Source organism: Cyprinus carpio, chromosome A7 (genome assembly GCF_018340385.1).
Source record: "Cyprinus carpio isolate SPL01 chromosome A7, ASM1834038v1, whole genome shotgun sequence".
Taxonomy (NCBI): domain Eukaryota; kingdom Metazoa; phylum Chordata; class Actinopteri; order Cypriniformes; family Cyprinidae; genus Cyprinus; species Cyprinus carpio.
In genome coordinates this window covers 47105158-47125092 of record NC_056578.1, presented here as the reverse complement: position 1 = coordinate 47125092, position 19935 = coordinate 47105158, and the positions used below count along the sequence as shown (strand labels likewise).

The 19935-nt window shown below is 39.1% G+C and overlaps 1 protein-coding gene across 3 annotated transcripts; it reads right to left on the bottom strand.

Annotated features, from left to right (window-relative positions):
* Positions 1-206: 206 nt before the first annotated feature.
* LOC109073954 (adenylate kinase isoenzyme 1-like) lies at positions 207-17449 on the bottom strand. 3 transcript variants are annotated; one of them, XM_042761322.1, is made up of 7 exons: positions 17309-17449; positions 4662-4694; positions 3593-3628; positions 1978-2141; positions 1774-1890; positions 385-576; positions 207-293 (listed from the first exon to the last, which is right to left on the bottom strand). In XM_042761322.1, the coding sequence occupies exons 2-7, from the start codon at positions 4666-4668 to the stop codon at positions 225-227; spliced, it is 585 nt and encodes a 194-aa protein (XP_042617256.1). In that variant the 5' UTR covers positions 4669-4694; positions 17309-17449; the 3' UTR covers positions 207-224. The 3 variants fall into 3 exon arrangements, with proteins under 3 accessions (XP_042617256.1, XP_042617257.1, XP_042617255.1); XM_042761323.1 differs by lacking the exon at positions 17309-17449 and adding an exon at positions 13391-13514; XM_042761321.1 differs by lacking the exons at positions 4662-4694; positions 17309-17449 and adding an exon at positions 3790-3897.
* Positions 17450-19935: the final 2486 nt, after the last annotated feature.

Genomic DNA, 19935 nt, shown 5'->3' with positions numbered 1-19935 from the left:
GTTAGGAAGTTTGAATGATTTATACAGCCTGTGGGATGTGGGACTGTTTGAAAGGCAGTTGCTAAGGTATTCTGGTTGGTTTCTTGAGTATTACCAGTCAAACACACAATCCAGCTGAGAGATCTGATGGATTTTCTGTGTAATAAAGACATTGTTAAGGCATATAACGTATGAGAGAAAAGGCAAAAGAATCACCCAAACAAGACTTTGTTGTCAAGTGCTTTTTACTTCAGCTCATCGATAGCTTTTTCAACAATAGCAAATACCTCATCCACCGGCAGCTCAGAGTTAATCTGGAGGAGGAGAGAGAAATCATGGAGTTAAAGAGAGAACCGATGTTATGTTGGACTGAATCAGCATATTTCTGTCAGTGTTTCTGCTCACCTTCCTAACAATGCCGCTTTTCTCGTAGTAAGCGATGACGGGCTCAGTGGCTTTGTAATAGAGATCCAGACGCTTCTTAATGGTCTCCTCGTTGTCGTCTGCACGGCCGCTGGTCTCTCCGCGCTTCATCAGCCTCTTCACCATGGTCTCGGCTTTAGCATCGACGTACAGCAGCAGAGCTGGAGCGCCGATCTGACAGAGAGAATGAATGACTTCTCAAGGAGCTTTTGAGTTTTGAAAACCAGATTGTGTGTGCTTGTAGGTACAGGTCATTTGGAGATTTGTGGCTTGTGATTTACTACTAATATAATTAACGGCATACTGAATTTACTCGTATGTTTTGTTTTGTACTGGACACGAATGTGAAATAAAAATTTAATTTCATATTTCAACATTTGCTTTTTACCTGAAATGTTCAGCATTCTTTAATACTTTAAATAGTTGTTTTATTTACACTAGCCGTCAAAAGTTTGGGGTCAGTAAGAACTTTATTAATGTTTTTGAAAGAAGTCTCTTCTGCTCATCAAGGCTGCATTTATTTGAACAAAAATAAAGTAAAAATTGTGAACTATTATTACAGTTTAAAATAGATGTTTTCTATGTGAATATATGTTAAAATGTCATTTATTCCTGTGATCAAAGCTGAATTTTCAGCATCGTTACTCTAGTCTTCAGTGTCACATAATCCTTCAGAAGTCACTTTAATATGCCGATTTGCTGCTCAAGAAATTATTGATTTTGAAAACAGTTGTGCTGCCGGATAGTTTTGTGTAAACCGTGATACATTTTATTTTTCAAGATTCACAGATGAATAGAAAGTTCAAAAGAAGGTATTTTATTTAAAATAGAAATATTTTGTAACATTATAAATGTCTTTACTATCACATTTAATCTATTGAATGTGTCCTTGATTAATAAAAGTTTTAACTTCTTTCAAAAAAGCTCTTATTGCCTGCAAACTTTTAAATTCTGGTGTATTTTTACATGCAAAAAAAAAAAAAAACACTTCTAAATTCTCACATATTGTGTGGTTTATTACCAGACTCCGCAAAACTGAGTGACAGTAGAATTTATTCAATTAGCTTTTAAAAAGTAGATGAATTCCAAGTGTGGAATAATGTAAGGGTTTTGGCTTTGGCTTTTTAGTTAATGGTAAATAACTGTCAATGCTTTACCTCATGTACATATTTAGGATTAGAGGTAACAGAATTAGACAGTGAATTCACTCATTGTTGAGCACTAATAGTGATTCCTTCTGCTCTGATATTGGAAATCTGAAATTCACTTCAGATCAAATGATTTCAGTCCTGAAATCCAGTCATAAATGACGCCATTTGCTGAGATTGACATGTATATTGTGTTTGAGTTTGTGTGATGTTGTTCTTCTACCTTCTTCTCAAACTCCTCTCCCTGTTTGACCTCGCGAGGGTATCCGTCGATCAGGTAGCCCTTTGAGACGTCAGCCTTGGCGATCATGGCTTCTTTGATCATTTCCAGAACTGTGTCCTGCAGTAACCAGAGCAGCATCAGTATGAACTCAGCTCAGCTCTGAGAAATGCTTTTATCCAGGATGTGAAGGGTGATTGGACTGACCAAAGGCACGAGTTCTCCCTTCTGCATGGTGGCCTGGAGCTGTTTGCCCCTCTCTGAGCCGGACGCCACCTCCGCACGCAGCAGGTCACCTGAGGACAGGTGAGTGTAGCCATACTTTGCCACAATCTTCTCACACTGGGTGCCTTTTCCAGAGCCGGGGCCACCTGACATAAGAAGAACACTCACCAGTTACCGATGTAATATTACTTTGATTTAATTTCAGCACAATGTGGAACATATTAATGATTTTGAAAGAGGTCATCTGTGCACTAAGGCTGCATTTATTTGATCAAAAATACAGTAAACAATGTTAAATATTATTACAATTTAAAATAGATGTTTTCTATGTGAATATATGTTAAAATGTAATTTATTGCTGTGATCAAATCTGAATTTTCAGCATCATTACTCCAGTCTTCAGTGTCACATGATCGTTCAGATATCATTTTAATATGCTGATCTGATGCTAAAGAAACATTTCCGATTATTATCAATGTTGAAAACAGTTTTTTGTGAAAACTGTGATATGTGACATAAGATTTTTTAAAGAAAGAAAAGTAAATTAATACTTCTATTTGGCAAAGATGCAGTAATTGATCAAAAGTGGCAGTGAGGGCATTTATAATGTTACAAAAAAATCTGTTTCAAATAAATGCTGTTCTTTTGAACTTTCTATTCATCAAAGAATCCTGAACAATAGGCTAAAATATATCATGGTTTCCACAAAAAAATATTCTGCAGCACAACTGTTTTCAACATTGATAATAATCAGAAATGCTTCAGGAAAAGACTGGAGCAATGATGCAAAAAATTCAGCTTTGATCAAAGGAATAAATTACATTTCACAATATATTCACATTGGAAAACAGCTGATATTTTATAGTTTTTATTGTATTTTTAAATAAATGCAACCTCGGTGAGCAGAAACGTTTTCAAATCTTAATTATTTTCAAACCTTTGACCAGTAGTATTTAAATACAATGGACTTTTGAAATGGATAAACAGTGTTGAAGAACATGTTTTTAGTTATGCTACTTTTTTCTGTTTACGTTGCTTTGGCACACAAAAAGACGTCACGATGAAATGCATTTGTAAATCCATTGAAAGCCATTTGACAAAATCTTGTCTTCTGTGCTGATTCTCATGTAATATGAATGCCAGTATCCATGACAACGGCTCTGATGCAGCATTTCATTTACACAGAATCAGAGCCGCTCTGATACGAGGAGGAGTGATGGCTCAGAGACGCATGCTTTACTTGGGCTTTATGTGACATTTACACTTAGCAGCAAACAAATAGAACAGAAAGGCACTGCATTATTTGAAACTTATATTTATGAATTCATCAACTGATTTGCTTTCACTCAGAAATTGCTAGTAAATTTCACAATCAATTACAAAGAAATTGCATGTTATCTTTGTTTACAACTTTTAAAAATCATTTTTATAGTGTATCATGGTGCTTTTGTCATTCCTACAGAAAGCTGATCTGGTTTCACAATAAGTTTCTCTCCAACACTGCTTATGATTATGAGTTTACATTCACAAAAAACATGCCTCATTTTATGAATGATAGTTAGCAGACGAGGTGAAAAGTAAAGGCAATTCAACTTACCCACCACAAAGACGATCTTAGCATCTTTAAGTTTATCTGTGACACAATGAAACAGTCAAATCAGTCTAAATGCAGCATGTGAATCACCAGAGGCTGTGTTATTATTTGAAATCACTGCTCATGAATGCTCAAGATCTCAGTCTTATAACTTCTGAAGTCTGATGTTTTCCTACAGACATTGTGCTCAAATCATTTACCGTCTGTCTTCAGCACGGCGACTGCTGATTTACTCAAGCAACCTAAACCCATTTCTGACCACAGTATTTCTGCTTCACACTGATTCTGCTCTTTCCTTCAGTTACTTCTGAATGCTTGAGTTCGCCATGGCAACTGTTGCCAAGGTTTGATCCTGAACTACTGATGACAGGTAAACAATGGCTGCTACCAATACAACATATATATATATATATATAATGTAAAAAAATTATACACCTTTAAGGCAGTACACAAACATATTTTGCTATGTGTATGTTCAGTTTCAATATGTAAGATGTGCTCTGACATTAAAGTTAAATTGAACTTTACTGTTTTTTTGTTATTTATTCATTAGTTGTATGTGTCTTTAGTTTCTCTTTTACATTCCCATCTAACAGGGAATGTTATCACAACTTTTTTTGCACTATAAAGAAGCTCTTGCAATACAATGAATGTCCACATGAGGTCATCAGAGACCATCAGATGTTGATGAATGGTTCATTTGTGTTCATGTCGACTTTCACTGTTTATTTGCTCTTTAGTTCTCCATATTTGTGTTTGTCATTGAGTTTTATTCTCAGACTCCAGTGACAGTCCTGTGTGTGAGTGTGTGTAAAGTTCAGAGCTGCTGTTTGTCTTAATCTTGTCTGCATGTCCTTCTTTAGGAGCTCCATGTTTGGAAAAACTTTCATGAAAGTCTCGAACTAGTCTTATTTACAAAAGCTCTACCATTTACTGAAGGCCATTTCTTTCAGGTGACTCCATAAAATAACTGTAAGTGTCATTAAATAAATCAAAATAAATAATAAATAAATAAATAAACAAATAAATATATTGCAAGACATAAATATTGTAAATGGAGATAAATTCTTACCTTCCATAGTTGTCTGTAATGTGACAGATTATCCTAAAAGAGCAATAAAAACAAGGATTAGTCCAGATAAAGAGTGGAAAAACTACTATTCTTGTCTGATTTGAAGTCCATCACTCATTCTCATCTGAACTCCTATTAACCGATCAGAAAGTTCACAATCATTTCTAATGTGGTTGATATGAGCAGATTCTGAATTAATGCAGAAATGCAGACTCAGGAGGAGAAATGCTGCTCAAACAACACTTTATACATTTACACTCATCTCTCTCTCTCTTTCTCTCTCTCTCTCTCTCTCTCTCTCTCTCTCTCTCTCCAAACACACACACACACACACACACACACACACACACACACACACACACACACACACACACACACTGGGTTTTCCATGTTTTATGAGGACTCTCCATAGGTGTAATGGTTTTTATTCTGTACAAACTGTTTTTTCTATCCCCTTACCCCTCACACAAGATTAAAAAAAAATAAAAAAATAAAAAAATAAATAAAAAACTCTTCATTCTGTACAATTTATGAGCTTGTTTCCTCATGGGCACTAGAAGAAAAAAAATGTAGATTTTGGATATTGCCATTTTTGTGGGGTCATTTTGTCCCCATAACATAATGTATACCCGAACCACTCATACAAACAAACACACACACACAGTGTACAAATCTGACTCATCTTTATCTATTTACCTTTCTCCCTATGTCATTGTCTCTTTGCCTGTTACTGTATGTGAAGTCAAATATTTCCTACTGTCTGAGCTGAACATTTACCAAGAGTAAGGCCAATAAACTTTGCTCTAGATATGAATTTATGAATCTGAGTTTCCTTTTACTTTTCACCTCTGAGGTCATCTTGTAATATATAGGATAAAAAAATAAATAAATAAATAAATCCTGATAATTTACTCACCCTCATGTCTAGAGAAACAATTGGCCATTTTCCTATATATATATATATATATATATATGTGTGTGTGTGTGTGTGTGTGTGTGTGTGTGTGTGTGTGTAAAACCTTATGGCCCTGACAGAGACCTGGGTCAGATCAGAGGACAATGCTACACCTGCAGCACTCTCCAATAATTTCTCATTTTCCCACTGCCCCCATTTGACTGGAAGAGGTGGAGGTACTGAATTCAAACGCCAGTTTTGAGCACTGTAGAGTAGCGCTTGCTGTTTGTTGTTTCTCCAATCACAAATGCAGACATGGTTTTATGTTAACGCTGTGTGGGGCATAGAGGAGCAACAATAATGTACAGTATGTGGAAAATAATATGTTTTTTAACCTTAAACTGCACAAACACATTACATTACACCAAATACACCAAATAATGTTCTTTTTAGCAACTTCATATGATAACTTTAACAGTGCTACTGATACTTTCTGCTCCACTCTTACATCTTGTTTAGACAGTGTGTGCCCCTTGTCTTCCAGACTACCTCCTCTGCCCCCTGGCTATCTGATGTTCTCTGTGAGCATTGTTCTAAGCTCAGAGCTGCAGAAAGAGTATGGTGCATACTTTGTCACATTCTTCATTAATAAAGTTACAAACCTCAGTGCACAATTTGCCACACCACAAACTGTCAAACACCAATTCCATATCATCTCCTTCAAGCTATTTCTCCTATTGTTAACACATTAATTCACACTGGTGTTTTTCCCTCAACATTTAAACAGGCTCGTATAACCCCACTACTTAAGAAGCCAATTCTTAACTCTTTAAGATAACTACAGAACAGTTTCCCTTTTACCGTTCATTGCAAAAACACTTGAACGTGTGTTCAACCAAGTCCACCTCCTTGACAGCAGCCAATCTGGCTTCAGAAGTGGACATTTGACTGAGACTGCCTTGCTCTGTTGTTGAAGCCCTAAGACTGGCAAGAGTGGCTTCCAAATCTTCAATTCTTACCTTGTTAGATCTGTCCACTGATTTTGATACAGTGAACCACCAGGTCCTTCTGTCAACCCTATTGGAAAATGGCATCTCAGGAACTGCACGCCAGTGGTTTGAGTCTTACCTCTCAGATAGGTCCTTTAAGGTATCTTGGAGAGGTGAGGTGTCCAAGTCACAACATCTAGCTACTGGGGTGCCTCAGGGCTCAGTTCTTGGACCACTTTTCTGTCTGCATCTCTCATTCCATCCTGATGATCCGAAGATAGCTGCTCGCATCTCAGCTTGTCTAACAGACGTTTCTTGTTGGGTGACAGACCATTACCTTCAACTCAACCTTGCCAAGACAGAACTGCTTGTGGCTTCAACAAACCCATCACTTTATCAAAATTTCACCATCCAGTTGGACACATCAACCATAACTCCTTCAAAAACAGCTAACATTGGAGTGAGATGATTGATGACCAGCTGAATTCTTCAGACCACATTGCTAAAACTGCCCAGTTCAGCAGATTTGCTTTATACAACATTTGGAAGATCAGGTCCTTTATTTCAGAACATTTTTCACAACTTCTTGTACAGGCTCTTTTTCTGTTCAGGCTGGATTATTGCAATCCTCTCTTGGCAGGTCTTCCAGCCACCTCTACAGTTAATCCAAAATGCAGCTGCAAGATTCATCTTTAATGAGCGAAAAGAATGCACGCCACACCTCTGTTCATCAATTTGAACTGACTACCAATAGCTGCTCGCATAAAATTCAAGGTATTGATGTTTGCCTACAAAACCACCACTGGCTCTGCATACATACATATATATATATACATATTTATTTATTTTTTTGACCGAGGGAGTGAGTCTGCTTCATAAAAAAGGATTATTTGAAAAGCATCTGGAACAAGCCTGCACACTTCAGGCCACTCTATAGACCACAATGCAACATGGCTATGACTTCATGGCAGATCGCATTTAATTTATCCCCACCCCAAACAACTCTATAATATAGTTTAATTCATTATTTATTTATTTATTTTTACACCAAGTGTACCTATATACATATAGAATCCTGCACCAAATAAATTTGTAAGGGGAAAAATGTAAACAATAAACCAACTCTACAGCGGATTCTAAGTGACCAAGGGTTTAGGACAGGCGTGGCGAAAGTCGGTCCTGGAGAGCCGTAGCCCTGCAGAGTTTTGCTTCAACTCTAATCAAACACACCTGAACAAGCTAATCAAGGTCTGAAGGGTTATTAGAAAGCTACAGGCAGGTGAGTTTTAATTAGGGTTAGAGCTGAACTCTGCCGGGCTGCAGCTTTCCAGGACCGGAGTTCGCCACCTCTGGCTTAGGACATTCCTGCCTTGTCCAAATACCCACACTTGCAATCTTGGCCACTTGAGAGCGCATGCACGCGACAGGAAGTGCACAAGACTGCCCATATCTTGAAAACGCCAAAGCGCAGTGCCCTTAACACACACTAAATCCACACTATCTCGAATACTGCTCTGGAGTGGTATTCAAGGCTTAGTGTATTCCATCATGCATCATGTTCTGGAAATAAATCGTGAGACTTTTTGCCAAGATCGCGAGAGGTCACCTTTCAAATGTAAGTTAAATATTAATAATAATTAGATATTACATATAATTTGGTAGTAAAACAAAGTGCTATACGTTTTATTGGTGCAAAGGTGAGTAGCCTATATTTATTTTGTACATCATTTGCAACTGCTTTTTATCACTTAATTAGAAACATCAGAAATTAAAGTGTGTCCCATCAGGTAATGAAAAGTTGTACACACACTTGTGATCTCCATCCTCACTTGAACACTTGGGCCAAATACAAGAAATACGTCATATATGTAGTCAAGTGATCAAATGCAAAGACCGCAAGTGTGGGTATTTGGACAAGGCATCCAATTCAGCCCATTCCAAGGGTTCTGCCAGTAGTGGGCACTCATGCAACGTAATCAATGATGTACATCCGAATAAACAAGACGGAGGGAAGTTAGCAAGTGGATGGCATAAAAAAGTGCATCGGCACTGCGCAGAACAATCGGTGTATGGAATCAAAGTACTGCGAGAGCAATTCAAAAGCATAAAGAGTTGTCCACATAACCAATACTGCATCATCAAGTAGGCGTGGCCTATTTAAGAGTCTGCATAGGTCGCTGATGTTATGTTTGCATCAATATGCACTAATAACACATATTATTTCTATATTGTTCTAGAGCGTGCACCAGAAGAACCGGAGACGTGACTGCCTGTTTTTTACTGATTTACTTGGCACACTGCAACAACAACAACATACAACACGGGAGCGCACTCTAGTGGCCATCAAGTATTACAACATCAACTCAAATACATTACATCTCCTCCCTTCTTAAATTAGTCTACCCCATGTGTTTTTTTTTTTCTTTTTTTTTTTAACATTATATCATCAATTTAGCTTAGGGAATAACAGTTAGATAACAACCCTTAGTAACACCCTCAAGCTATATCACACTTATTCACATGTCAATCAAATCCTCATTTCAAAGGAATGTAACACTTCTACATATTCCACTGTGTACATAACACTGAATACTTTACAGATCAAGTCTGTTAGGTGGTTTACAGTTTCTGACAGGAAATCTTCTCACATTTGGGGAAGAAGCAATAGCTGGTTCCACAAGTTTGGTTACATGCTGGTCCAGAGCATTTGATTCTGTGTTATTAGTAGTTAAAGACAGTCCTTGTCCCTTATCATCTAGTGTCTGTGACATCTTATTTTCTCCTGGTAGTGATTCTGAGGTTTTTGTGATTTCTGGATGACAGTGTTACATTTGATCTGCATGTCTTTTCCAGCTTTGTGCATTGTCTACTTGAACCGTGTATGACACTGGTCCTGACTGTGAAGAAACAGTACCAGCTTTCCATTCTCCACTGCATCTTCCCTGTCCTTATGCTGTGCAGTCAGTGGCAATCGAGATAACCCTTTAGCATTTCCATGGTCGTTAGCACTTCTATACTGAATTGTGTAATTATGTGCAGCCAGCAGGAGGGCCCACCTCTGAAGTCTTGTCGCAGCCATGGATGGAGTTGCTTTGTTAGGATGGAGTATGGTGGTAAGTGGACGATGGTCTATTAGTAATGTGAAGTGACGTCCATATAGATAAGTATGAAACTTCCTTACTTCACTGTTATTTTAAAGTCACTGCAGATCCTGACATTTCCACCTTTTTTGATTACAGGTACGATCGGGGTTGCCCATTCACTGAATCGCACAGGTGTGATGATACCTTGCTGCACCAGGCGATCAGTTTCTTCCTCCTCCTTGGGTCTGATGGCATACGGTACCACTCGTGCTTGGAAAAATCTTGGTTGAGTTCCCGGTTTCAAATTTAAGGTGGCTGTATACCCAATGAATGTCCCTAGATCTTCTCTGAATACTTTGTCATACTTCTTTAGAAGACTGTTCAGTGTCCCTTCATTAGTATAGTGTACTGTTCTTACAGTTTTGATCTCCCTCCAGTCAAGACGAATTCTACGGAGCCATTCTCGTCCCAATAGAGGAGCTGCCTTTCCTAAAATAACATACAAGGGTAAGTGTCCGCTTTGTCTGTTTAACTTGACACGCACCTTGATGACACCTTCTGGCAGGAGTACTTCACCTGTATACGTCTTGAGAACAACGTTTGCACGGCGTAGTCGAACATGACTCAGTTTATCTCTGTACAGTTTGTTGGGGATCTAGGAAGGAGGACCCAATTGCAGTGTGAGAACAAGGGTTTATTGACAACAGACTGATACAAGAGGGTAGTGAAGTGCAAAAGTGATACCACAGCAGGAACACAATAAACAGGAACAGCTAGGGAAGGCCACTGGGACAGCTTCAGAAATCAACTGGCAGAAAACTTTGGCAACAGAGGGGGCGGCAAAACCAGGCTGATGGAGAAGACCACACAAGGCACCATAGAGTAGAGCTCAGATACTTGTTGACCGCCGACTCTGAAGCAGACCAAGTGCCAGGCAGAAAGAACCAGTGGCAGGACACACAGGAACAGGACAGGAACTCTAACACAAGACTAGACAGGACAAAGCTCCACAGAAACACAAATAAACCCAAGACAAGGGGAAACATTAAACCGAAGAACTAATAAAGAATAAAGTAACAATATAAGAAAGAAATAAATTACCAATTTAACCAACTTAAAGAATATCAAACAAAACCAAGAATCAGGACTAGAAAAACTAAATAAATATTACAAGTAAAAGCAAAAAACAAGAAAAAACAGATTGCCAAAACCAGGAGCTAGACAAGAGCATGGGAGCACAAAGGACTAGACAAAACAAGGGCACAAGACCAACCAGGCAGGGAGACACAGACATCCACAGACAGCGACAAAGACAAAGACGGTGACAGAGGGGGTGAGAATGACCATGAAGAGGATGGGACAAAAGGGTAAGGGGCACTATAAATAGGGAGGAAAATACATGAGGGACAGGTGAGCACAATTAGATTAACCAGGCTAACAAGAGGGTGTGATAGAAAGGACACGAGGAGGAGGGGCTAAAGGAGCACATGGCCAAGAAAACAATCAACAAGACCATGTGCTGACACAAGACATAAACACAAGAAACAAAACACAAAACAAACAGTGTCAGTGCAAAACCCTGACACAGTTCCCTTGAGATAATAGAAACCTCCACGCATGTATCGTCTTCCATCTCAGTTGGCAATCCCTCAATTTTCGGTTGCACTTTTATTACAGATGAAATTGAATCAGTTTAGTTTTTCATAATGTTCAACCCCGGAAGGATTGTTCACTGTTGCTGTCATTTTGTGTAATCTGTGTCCAAATTTGTCTCTTCATCACTCTTGTCCATATTAGCATCCATTCTGTGAATTGGTCTTTTCTTCCTCTGTCCCATTCTTCATCTAGGTATTTTCTCCTCTGTTTTTTTACATTTGCACATCCATACAATGTGGCCTTTCCACAATTGTGACATAGTTGGTCTTTGTAAAAAGAGTCATTTTGAATATGGTTGGACTTTCCACATCTAAAACATTTCTCCTTGGCCGATTCAGACGACAGAGACACAGCATTTACTTTCAATGAGTTGCTCAGATGCTGTGATTCTCTAGACACAGCCTCCATTGACATTGCCATATCCACAGCTTTTTTATACGTGAGTGTCGATTCGGTCAATAGCTTTTTCTGTATTGACTCGCTACTCAGGCCACACACCAATCTGTCTCTTAGTGCGTCATTTAAATTGTAGCCAAATTCACAGTGCTCTGCCAATTTCTTTAACACCGCAACATATTGTGCGACACTTTCCCCCTCTGCTTGATTCCTTTTATGAAATTTGAACCTCTCCACAATCACAATGGGCCTGGGGGTAAAATGTGTATCAGTCAAAATGCTGTAAATGACAGCATCTTCCAAGGTGTTCCTCTGCATCCAGGACGAAGAGATGAAAAAGGAATGGACCACAAGGTGTTATTTAGGAGACTGGCGAGAAGCCTAGAGAATCACATGCTATCGTAGGGAAGGGCAGAAGGGGACCGGATGGGGTACAACAAATTCATCAAAGAGTTAAATGAGCTTTTTCCAGAATACTGGCCTCAGGATGCCAGAGCAACGTATGGTGATAAAGAAACTGAGTCTCTTTGTCAATAGCTTGGCATTGACCGGCCTTGAACTGCCGTTCAGGCTTTGAGGGAATATCGAGAGAATGGCGGCCGGCTCATCCCAGCAGGATTAAAAGACCTTTTGACTGCTGTTACCACGGTTCCGATTTCAAGTACTGAGTGTGAGAGGGGTTTTTCTCAAATGAACTTAATTTGCAGTGCCAACCGATCATCTCTCCACACCTCCACAATTTTGTTGCTTTTACTTCTCTGCCTTGTTGGACCACCATTATCTCAGTTTAACCCCATTCCGTACGTGAGGTCATGGATTTCAAAGGGACACAGGACTGCAAATGACTCCAGAAGCAAAGCATGATCTAGAGAGACCGAGGGGAAATTGATGCCTGTTTTATGGTCCATTTTAAACAACAAGAATGGTAAGAATGATATTATCTTAATTTTCTGTGTCTCTGCAGTGTTAAATACATTGTTTGTGTTTTTCGTTATTTTCTACTGGGTTAAAAAAAAAAAAAAGGACGGAACAAGTTGTCCTAAATTATGGATAATAAATGCAAATTGTGGATAATTGCCTTTAATTTCGTTGAATAGCCTACAGTACAGTTCTCAGTAAAAAATTTTACTGTTTAAACATGTATACAACATTTCTTATTTAAACTTGTTTAACAAGCATTTTAGAAGTAAAAAAAAAATGTTCCTCACAACTGTGACGTGTGAGCTGTCACACCAACAGGTCACACCTTAACACGAAACCAGAAGAGGAACCCACTGCTTATAGACGTGAAGAGCTGTTACTGCCTCACAATATAAACAGTATAAAGTTGACTGGAATTCAAAACTCTCAAACATTCATTTATTTACATCTATTTATACCATCAGTTATTGCTGCAGAGGTATTTTTCAGTCTCAAGTTAGAGTTAGTCACACACGTGAGGTATGTTTATGCAAATAATTCTAGATTCTTCATATCATAACCATGGCATGCGTAGACTTAGACTGCAGCCTAACAGCTGTGCATGTTCTCTGCATTATTAACTGTATGAACTCTGTCAGTCGGTCTGTTAAATTGTAGAGGTTAGTGACATTCAAACGACACACCAACCACAATGAATGAGTCTTTCTATACAGGATTCATAACGCATAAAGACTGCATAAAACACTAAAGCAAAGAGAGAGAGAGGAGCTTATAAAGAGTGCGTCTTACTGTTCTGGAGCTCTGCAGCCAGGCTGAAATACTCGGGGAGCGTCTGGATGGCAAGTGTAAACAGATCTCTTTTCCTTGTGACTGCACTACTGGTCATGTGACCCACACTGCTTTGCATGAAAATGCTGTGTTCTCAAAGACTTGCCCAACTGGCCTGTGATTTAGTTGCAGTGCTATTTTAAAAGAGCAGAGCTATAGTAAGTTCTCCTAACTGAAGATGAAGATTGAGAGATGGTCTTATTTTAATGTCAGATCTCTGCTCACTGTTGGAGCATTTGCTGTGAGTTTAAACCAACTGTATCTGAGGATTTAAAGACAGTGTTTTCAAGGGTTTACTCAAACAAAGGTGACTGCATATTTTTGCCCTGGCCTTTTAAATGCAACAGGGTTGGCACAAATATATTTTTGGGAAAAAGATTATGACATTGTTTCATTATTATTATGATGATGATTTATCATTTGTTACAAGACACACTTACTCGAGACTCAAAATGTCTCACATTAATATTAACATTGCATAAAAATATATATATATATATATATATATATATATATATATATATATATATAGTGTTACAAATATTTCTAATTTAGATTTTATGTATAAGATTATTTATATGGATGTAGTAAATAACCTTCAATGAGAAATGAGCTTAAGCAACAATTCTGACCGTTTAAAACTGTGTTTTATGAAACATTACAAAAGCGTGCCACTCCTATTTCCCTCCATTGTCTAATGTTTACTTTGTCAAGCCAACATAATAACTATGCTATGCAAGGCACATTAAAACACTACCAGAATTTACATTTATAAGCCACAGTGTCTGACATATAGTTAAACACTGCTGAGTTTCTCAACTACACTTATTTACCATGCCATATGTTTTCACTGATCAGAAAGCTATGCGATCAGGAAAAGACAGACTGAAACGTACAAAGAGCTTCAGGACACATTCCTGACAATACATCTGTTTGTTAAGGATACATGTGCAAACTGTATTCCTCCCAAAACTGGCAGCGCAGGACATGTCTGTTGGGTTTTGTGCAGTGAACTCCATCACACTGCCAGTATTATGTAATGCGCTGATCTGTTCTCCAGCGGGCTGCTTTATATGCAGGTGACCCTGTGCCACTGTAAATGTCACCCAAAGGCCTGAATCAGAACTGGACACTTCAGCACTGCATGCCCAGCCAGTTATGGTGATTTTGTAGGACTCTCTGGCGTGTGAGACTGTTGTACTTGGCTCTAACTTAGCAGCTGGTTTGCATGTAATGTAATGTACAGTATGACACTGCAGATCTGATGAATTGAATATGGCAGAGTTTCAAGAGCATGTGATGCAAACACAGGTCCAGCAGCTCTCGATTTCTGCAGCTAACGTGTCTTATTCCTTCTGACGTAAAGTGTCTAAACTGAAAACATTAGCTGAGAATCATAGCAGCTTTAATGGCTTGTGCTTATGCTTGTATTATTTGCAGTTAAGAATGGTAAACTGCAGTACAGTATGTGGGTCATTCTCAGCAAACGCTGCCATTACTGTATCTATGACTTACTTCTTGTGTAATTAACGGATTACAGAACTCTCATTATTTGATAGATTGGATTTTTTTTGTGTGTTATGCAGAAGTCAGAAGACATGTCATGTCATGCAAAAAACATTATCGTCACTCAAACCAACATAAATATTTGGCATTTTGGCAGAAACAATATTGCCACGACAAATAAAAATCAGCACTAGAGTTGTAGTAGAGTTTCATTAGCCAGCAAAATGAACCAAAGTTTAGAAAGGTTTGGAAGGACTTTGATTATGTAATGCTTTGGTAACGTTAACACTTACTTTTTGGTTACTAGACAGCATAACACTCCAGATTCATGTCCGAATCGAAGACGAGAAGGCACCAATGCAATCTGAGATGCACAGAGCTGTTTGTAATATTGTCTATTAAAAGCTGGTGTAAATATGAGCCAGTTCTCTCAGCAGACAGCTGCTCACTGCTTCCCATCATCAACCGCAAATGAAACCTTCGGCTGCTGTATGAAATGCATTTTAATGCAGATTCCAATGATGCAATTAACCTTTGTGCATTCCTATAATATTTGCAAATAGTCATTTTGAACCAATTTAACCCTGTTTCTGCATGAATTTCAAAAAAAAAAAAAAAAAAAGAAAAAAAAAACACTGAAAAAAAGGTGTAAAAGCAATTTTCACTCAGAAATTGCTAGTTAACAATTACATAGAAACGGCAAGTAAAACATTGAATTAAACGTGACATTTTTAAGTAGAAAGACTAAAATATTATTTTCTTGTAAATATACTTCAATAATAATGACCAAAAGATTTTTTTTTACGGGTCATTCCTTAAAATTGTGTTGAGTTGTAAGTTGTGAGTCATTGACAAAAAATTTTCAAACAAATAATTATCTTTATGTTAGGGGACATAATGAACTAACTATTTAGCTGTTTCTATCTGGGGAAGTTGTGGCCTAATGGTTAGAGAGTTTGACTCCTAATCCTAAGGTTGTGGTTTTGGGTTTGGGTCTAGGGATGGCAAGAGTGAGTTATGTTTGATTGAGAAACAGAACCCCCAACTGCTCCCTGGGCGCCGCAGCATAAATGGCTGCCCACTGCTCCGGGTGTGTGTTCACTGTGTTTGTGTGTGTGCTGTGTGTGTGTTCACTGCTGTGTGTGTGCACTTTTGATGGGTTAAATGCAGAGCATGAATTCTGAGTATGGCTCATCATACTTGGCTGTATGTCACGTCATTTCACTATACTTATATGGAGTAATTAAAATAAATATAAGATTTTAGAAAATATATATTGAAAATGTTTATATATATTGAAAATTTTTATATAATATATTTATAATATATATACATTTTTATATAATAATTTTTACTAATTTATACATATAAAATTAGTAAAAATTATTATATAATATATTAAAAAATTATTATATAATATATTTATAATATATGTTTTTTTTTTATTTTTATTTTTTTATTTTTATTATTTTATTTATTTATAAAATTATAATATTAGTTATTATATATATTATATTTTATTTTTATAAATGAATATTGAGTCCGACTATGTCCGTTAGTAACTAGTGTCACACAAAGCCTAAACCCTGTTCAGGAGTAGCATATTCTTAGGAATATGGGATCCCAGTGTCTCCAAACAAGATTAAATGTCACATACAGTATGACCTCATAAATCAGCCATCAAAAGTTAGAACTGGTTGCATGTCTTTTAATGTGACTCAGGGTCATGTGATGCATCTGTGGACACCTTGTGCTCAGTTTCTGGTGACACTGATATGAGGGAAACCTCGATCCTGTCCTATCATTTAGATTAATGACCCTCCCATCCACCCAACCGCTCATGAGGAGACGCTAAAAAAAGATGTTCCACTGTGGCAGCAGCTGCTGTCCTCCACAAAACTAGAGAACAGACTGCTTTACATTCCCAAACCCGCTGGAAAACCCCATTTCCGCTGTTGCCATAGTGACGGAGCTACTGTAGCTTTAAGAGAGGAGAGCGGCTCCATTTGACGTAAATGAGGCCATGTTTACAATGGAGAACATGCAACTGATTCCATCGGATGTTTATTCCGGAGCGTGAGATCAGCACTGCATTGAGCAACTCGTGAGAAAACACAAGACGATTGCATTGCAATGATGAAACAACACAAATTATTCTGTGAACTTGTCCGTTTGACATTGCAGCTGTCAAAACACATTCTCATGCAGCTTTTCCCTGATCAGCCTGTGAACAGCAAGACCTTAAAGAGCTTAACACACTCTCTCTCTCTCTCTCTCTCTCTCTCTCACACACACACACACACACACACACATACACGATAAGGCATTTCCGTGCTGTATTATTGCACTTCCTCTCAGTGCGTCTGTACTGACCTGTCTGTCTCTCTGTCTGTCTCTGTGGTCCAGTGAAGTCTATGTGTGTCCGGCTCCTGTCTGTCCACAGCACGGCAGCCCTCCTTCTGCCCACCGCCACTTTATATAGTGACGAGCAGCTCCAGCTGACGCACGGCACACTGGGAAGACGGAGGGCTGCTGGTAGGAAATGCAGGAATGTAGCAGATGAATTAGAGCTCATGATTGGTTGCTTCTCGTTTCATGACATTTCCATATATTTCAGGATAGAGATTCAGCATTCTGAGCATTTTCACATGCATCATTATTAGCCCTTAGTGTCTGCAGCAATTATCAATCATGATTTTTGTCAACTCTTGGCAGGATGAACTGGACAAGGATAGTGTCAATAATATTTCAGTTTTTACTGTATTTTTGATCAAATTTTGAGGTCTTGTATTAGCGTTTGGTTCTGCAGACTAATTAGCAAGAGGCTTTTTTATAACATTTGTTGTTGTTGGTCATTGTTTGAAAGTTAATACTGTGTAATTTTTAATTAAAGACTGTACAGCACATTGGTCAATGTTACGTTGTTTTCATTTTACTTTATAAATAAATAATAATAATAAAATTAATAGTCTTGATGAACAGAAGAGATTTCTTTCAAAACATTTAAATATTTTACTGACCTCACACTTATTGAACAGTAGTGTATATTATCATATTTTAATGTTGTACACAGTAGATGTGCATTTGCTACAGCCACATGTATTTATATGAATATTCATTTAATATCTATACATTTCAATAAGTACATTAGAAAGCCCCAAACTGAATGATAAATGTTTTTTGCAATGTTTGTGAAATTATCTTCTTTAAAATTTATATTTATTTTTTTCAAGATTAGTTTATGAAGTTTGACTTTTTGCACCAACAAAGGTCTAATATTTACAGTATGCATATTCTTATTTTCCATCCTCATTTTCAAAAAGAAAGAAAAAAAAATCAGTTTGAAGGGGCATTTCCTCTTGCAGAAATGGAAATAAACTCCCACTGCTGTGACTGGTGTCAGGGTATAAACAAGGCAGGAATTAGTGAACCCTAGCAGGTATGTATTAGGTTCACTAATTCCTGGTTAAATGGACAAATACAGGTAAATAATGGCACTGAAAACTGTTATGAAGGAGTGTTGGTCGATGCTAATGAAGAAGGGTATGAGGCGTTGAGGGTGAACAGTGAGGAGCTGGTGAAGGGAAACACCACAGAGCCAGCCAGACTGCAGCCAACAAGAGGAGCCATGGCAGAACCGATTGAGGATGGAACCAGGATGGAGCCAGAGACCCAGCTGACAGAGTTGGACCCATGGGAGGTGAAGAACTAGGTAAAGCCGAGGAGACAAACAGCCAAGGTTATCCCACTTGTCTGGAGGGCTAAGGACGAGCTGACGGCTCGTGGGACTGATGCAGAGGCAGGGACCAGGGAGGCCACTGTGAAACCAGAGCATCCACGGACAAAGAAGAGCCAGAGGGAAGGCGTAATAACTGAAGGGATGGAGGGTTGAGGCATAGGCAAAGGCCAGGAATCCCATGGCGAAACCAGGGTGACACCTGACCAAGACGAAGCCAGAGGAATGAGGGAGCCCAGCAGAGACAGCGGGATGACCGTCCATGGTGTAGATTAGTGAGCATGGAGCCAACATAGAGCTGATGGGTCAGAGGGTCAGAGGGCCAGATGTGGAGCTAGGAGATAATCACATCCAAGGCAGATCCAAACAGCTCAGTGGGACCACCGACTGAGGAGCTGAGGGGCTGAAGGGACCTAGTGGAGATGGGACAGAAGAAGTGTCTGGAATTGACAGAGGAGGTAAGAGAGGGAAACTGGGTGGGAATGACATTGCCGAAGGCAACTATGAACTGGCCAACAGAGAAGACTCAGCATTGGACGGAACCAGATGGAGACACAAGAGAATCAGGACTGGGTGAAAGGAGTGGAGACACAGGAGATTCAGGGCTGGGCAGAACCAGCAGAGATGCAGGTGATTCAGGGCTGGGTGGAACCAACGGAGACACAGAAGAGTCAGTGCTGGATGAAATGTGGAGATGAAGCATGGCTTGGATATAGGAGGGAATATATGGCAACCGGCTCAAGCTCCGGGAAGAGTTGGGTTGCAGGCTCCAGAGTTACATTCTTCCCTGGAAGGTCTTTGGCAGGCACTGGGTTTTACTTTTCACTTGTGATGGGCTCAGGTTCTGCAGTAGTCCTAGCCTTGTGACCAAGGCGGGTAGTGTAAGGGACTTCCTGGGCTCGGGATCTGCTGCAGGCACTGGCTCTGGCTCGGTGGCAGGTGTGAGGAGGGGTAGGGAAGGACTTGGGAGGAGTTCCAAGGCAGATTGTGTCTGAAGTCCGCTGGCACCAGGATGAATAGAGTGGGCTTGGGAGGCTGTGACTGTGTGGCCCTGATGTTGTTGTTCAGTCTCCTACAGTGAGTGAGTAGCCACTCAGCCACAGCAATACCATTCCAGGGTACAGGTGGTAGTTCCCGCTGGTAATTGTTGGAAGAGAGGATCATCCAACCCACTCCAGAAGACAGTCGTCAGGGAGTCATCACGTCAGGACAGCAGATAGGAAAGCTTGAGTAACTCCTCCACATAGTCTTCTAGAGGGTGGCC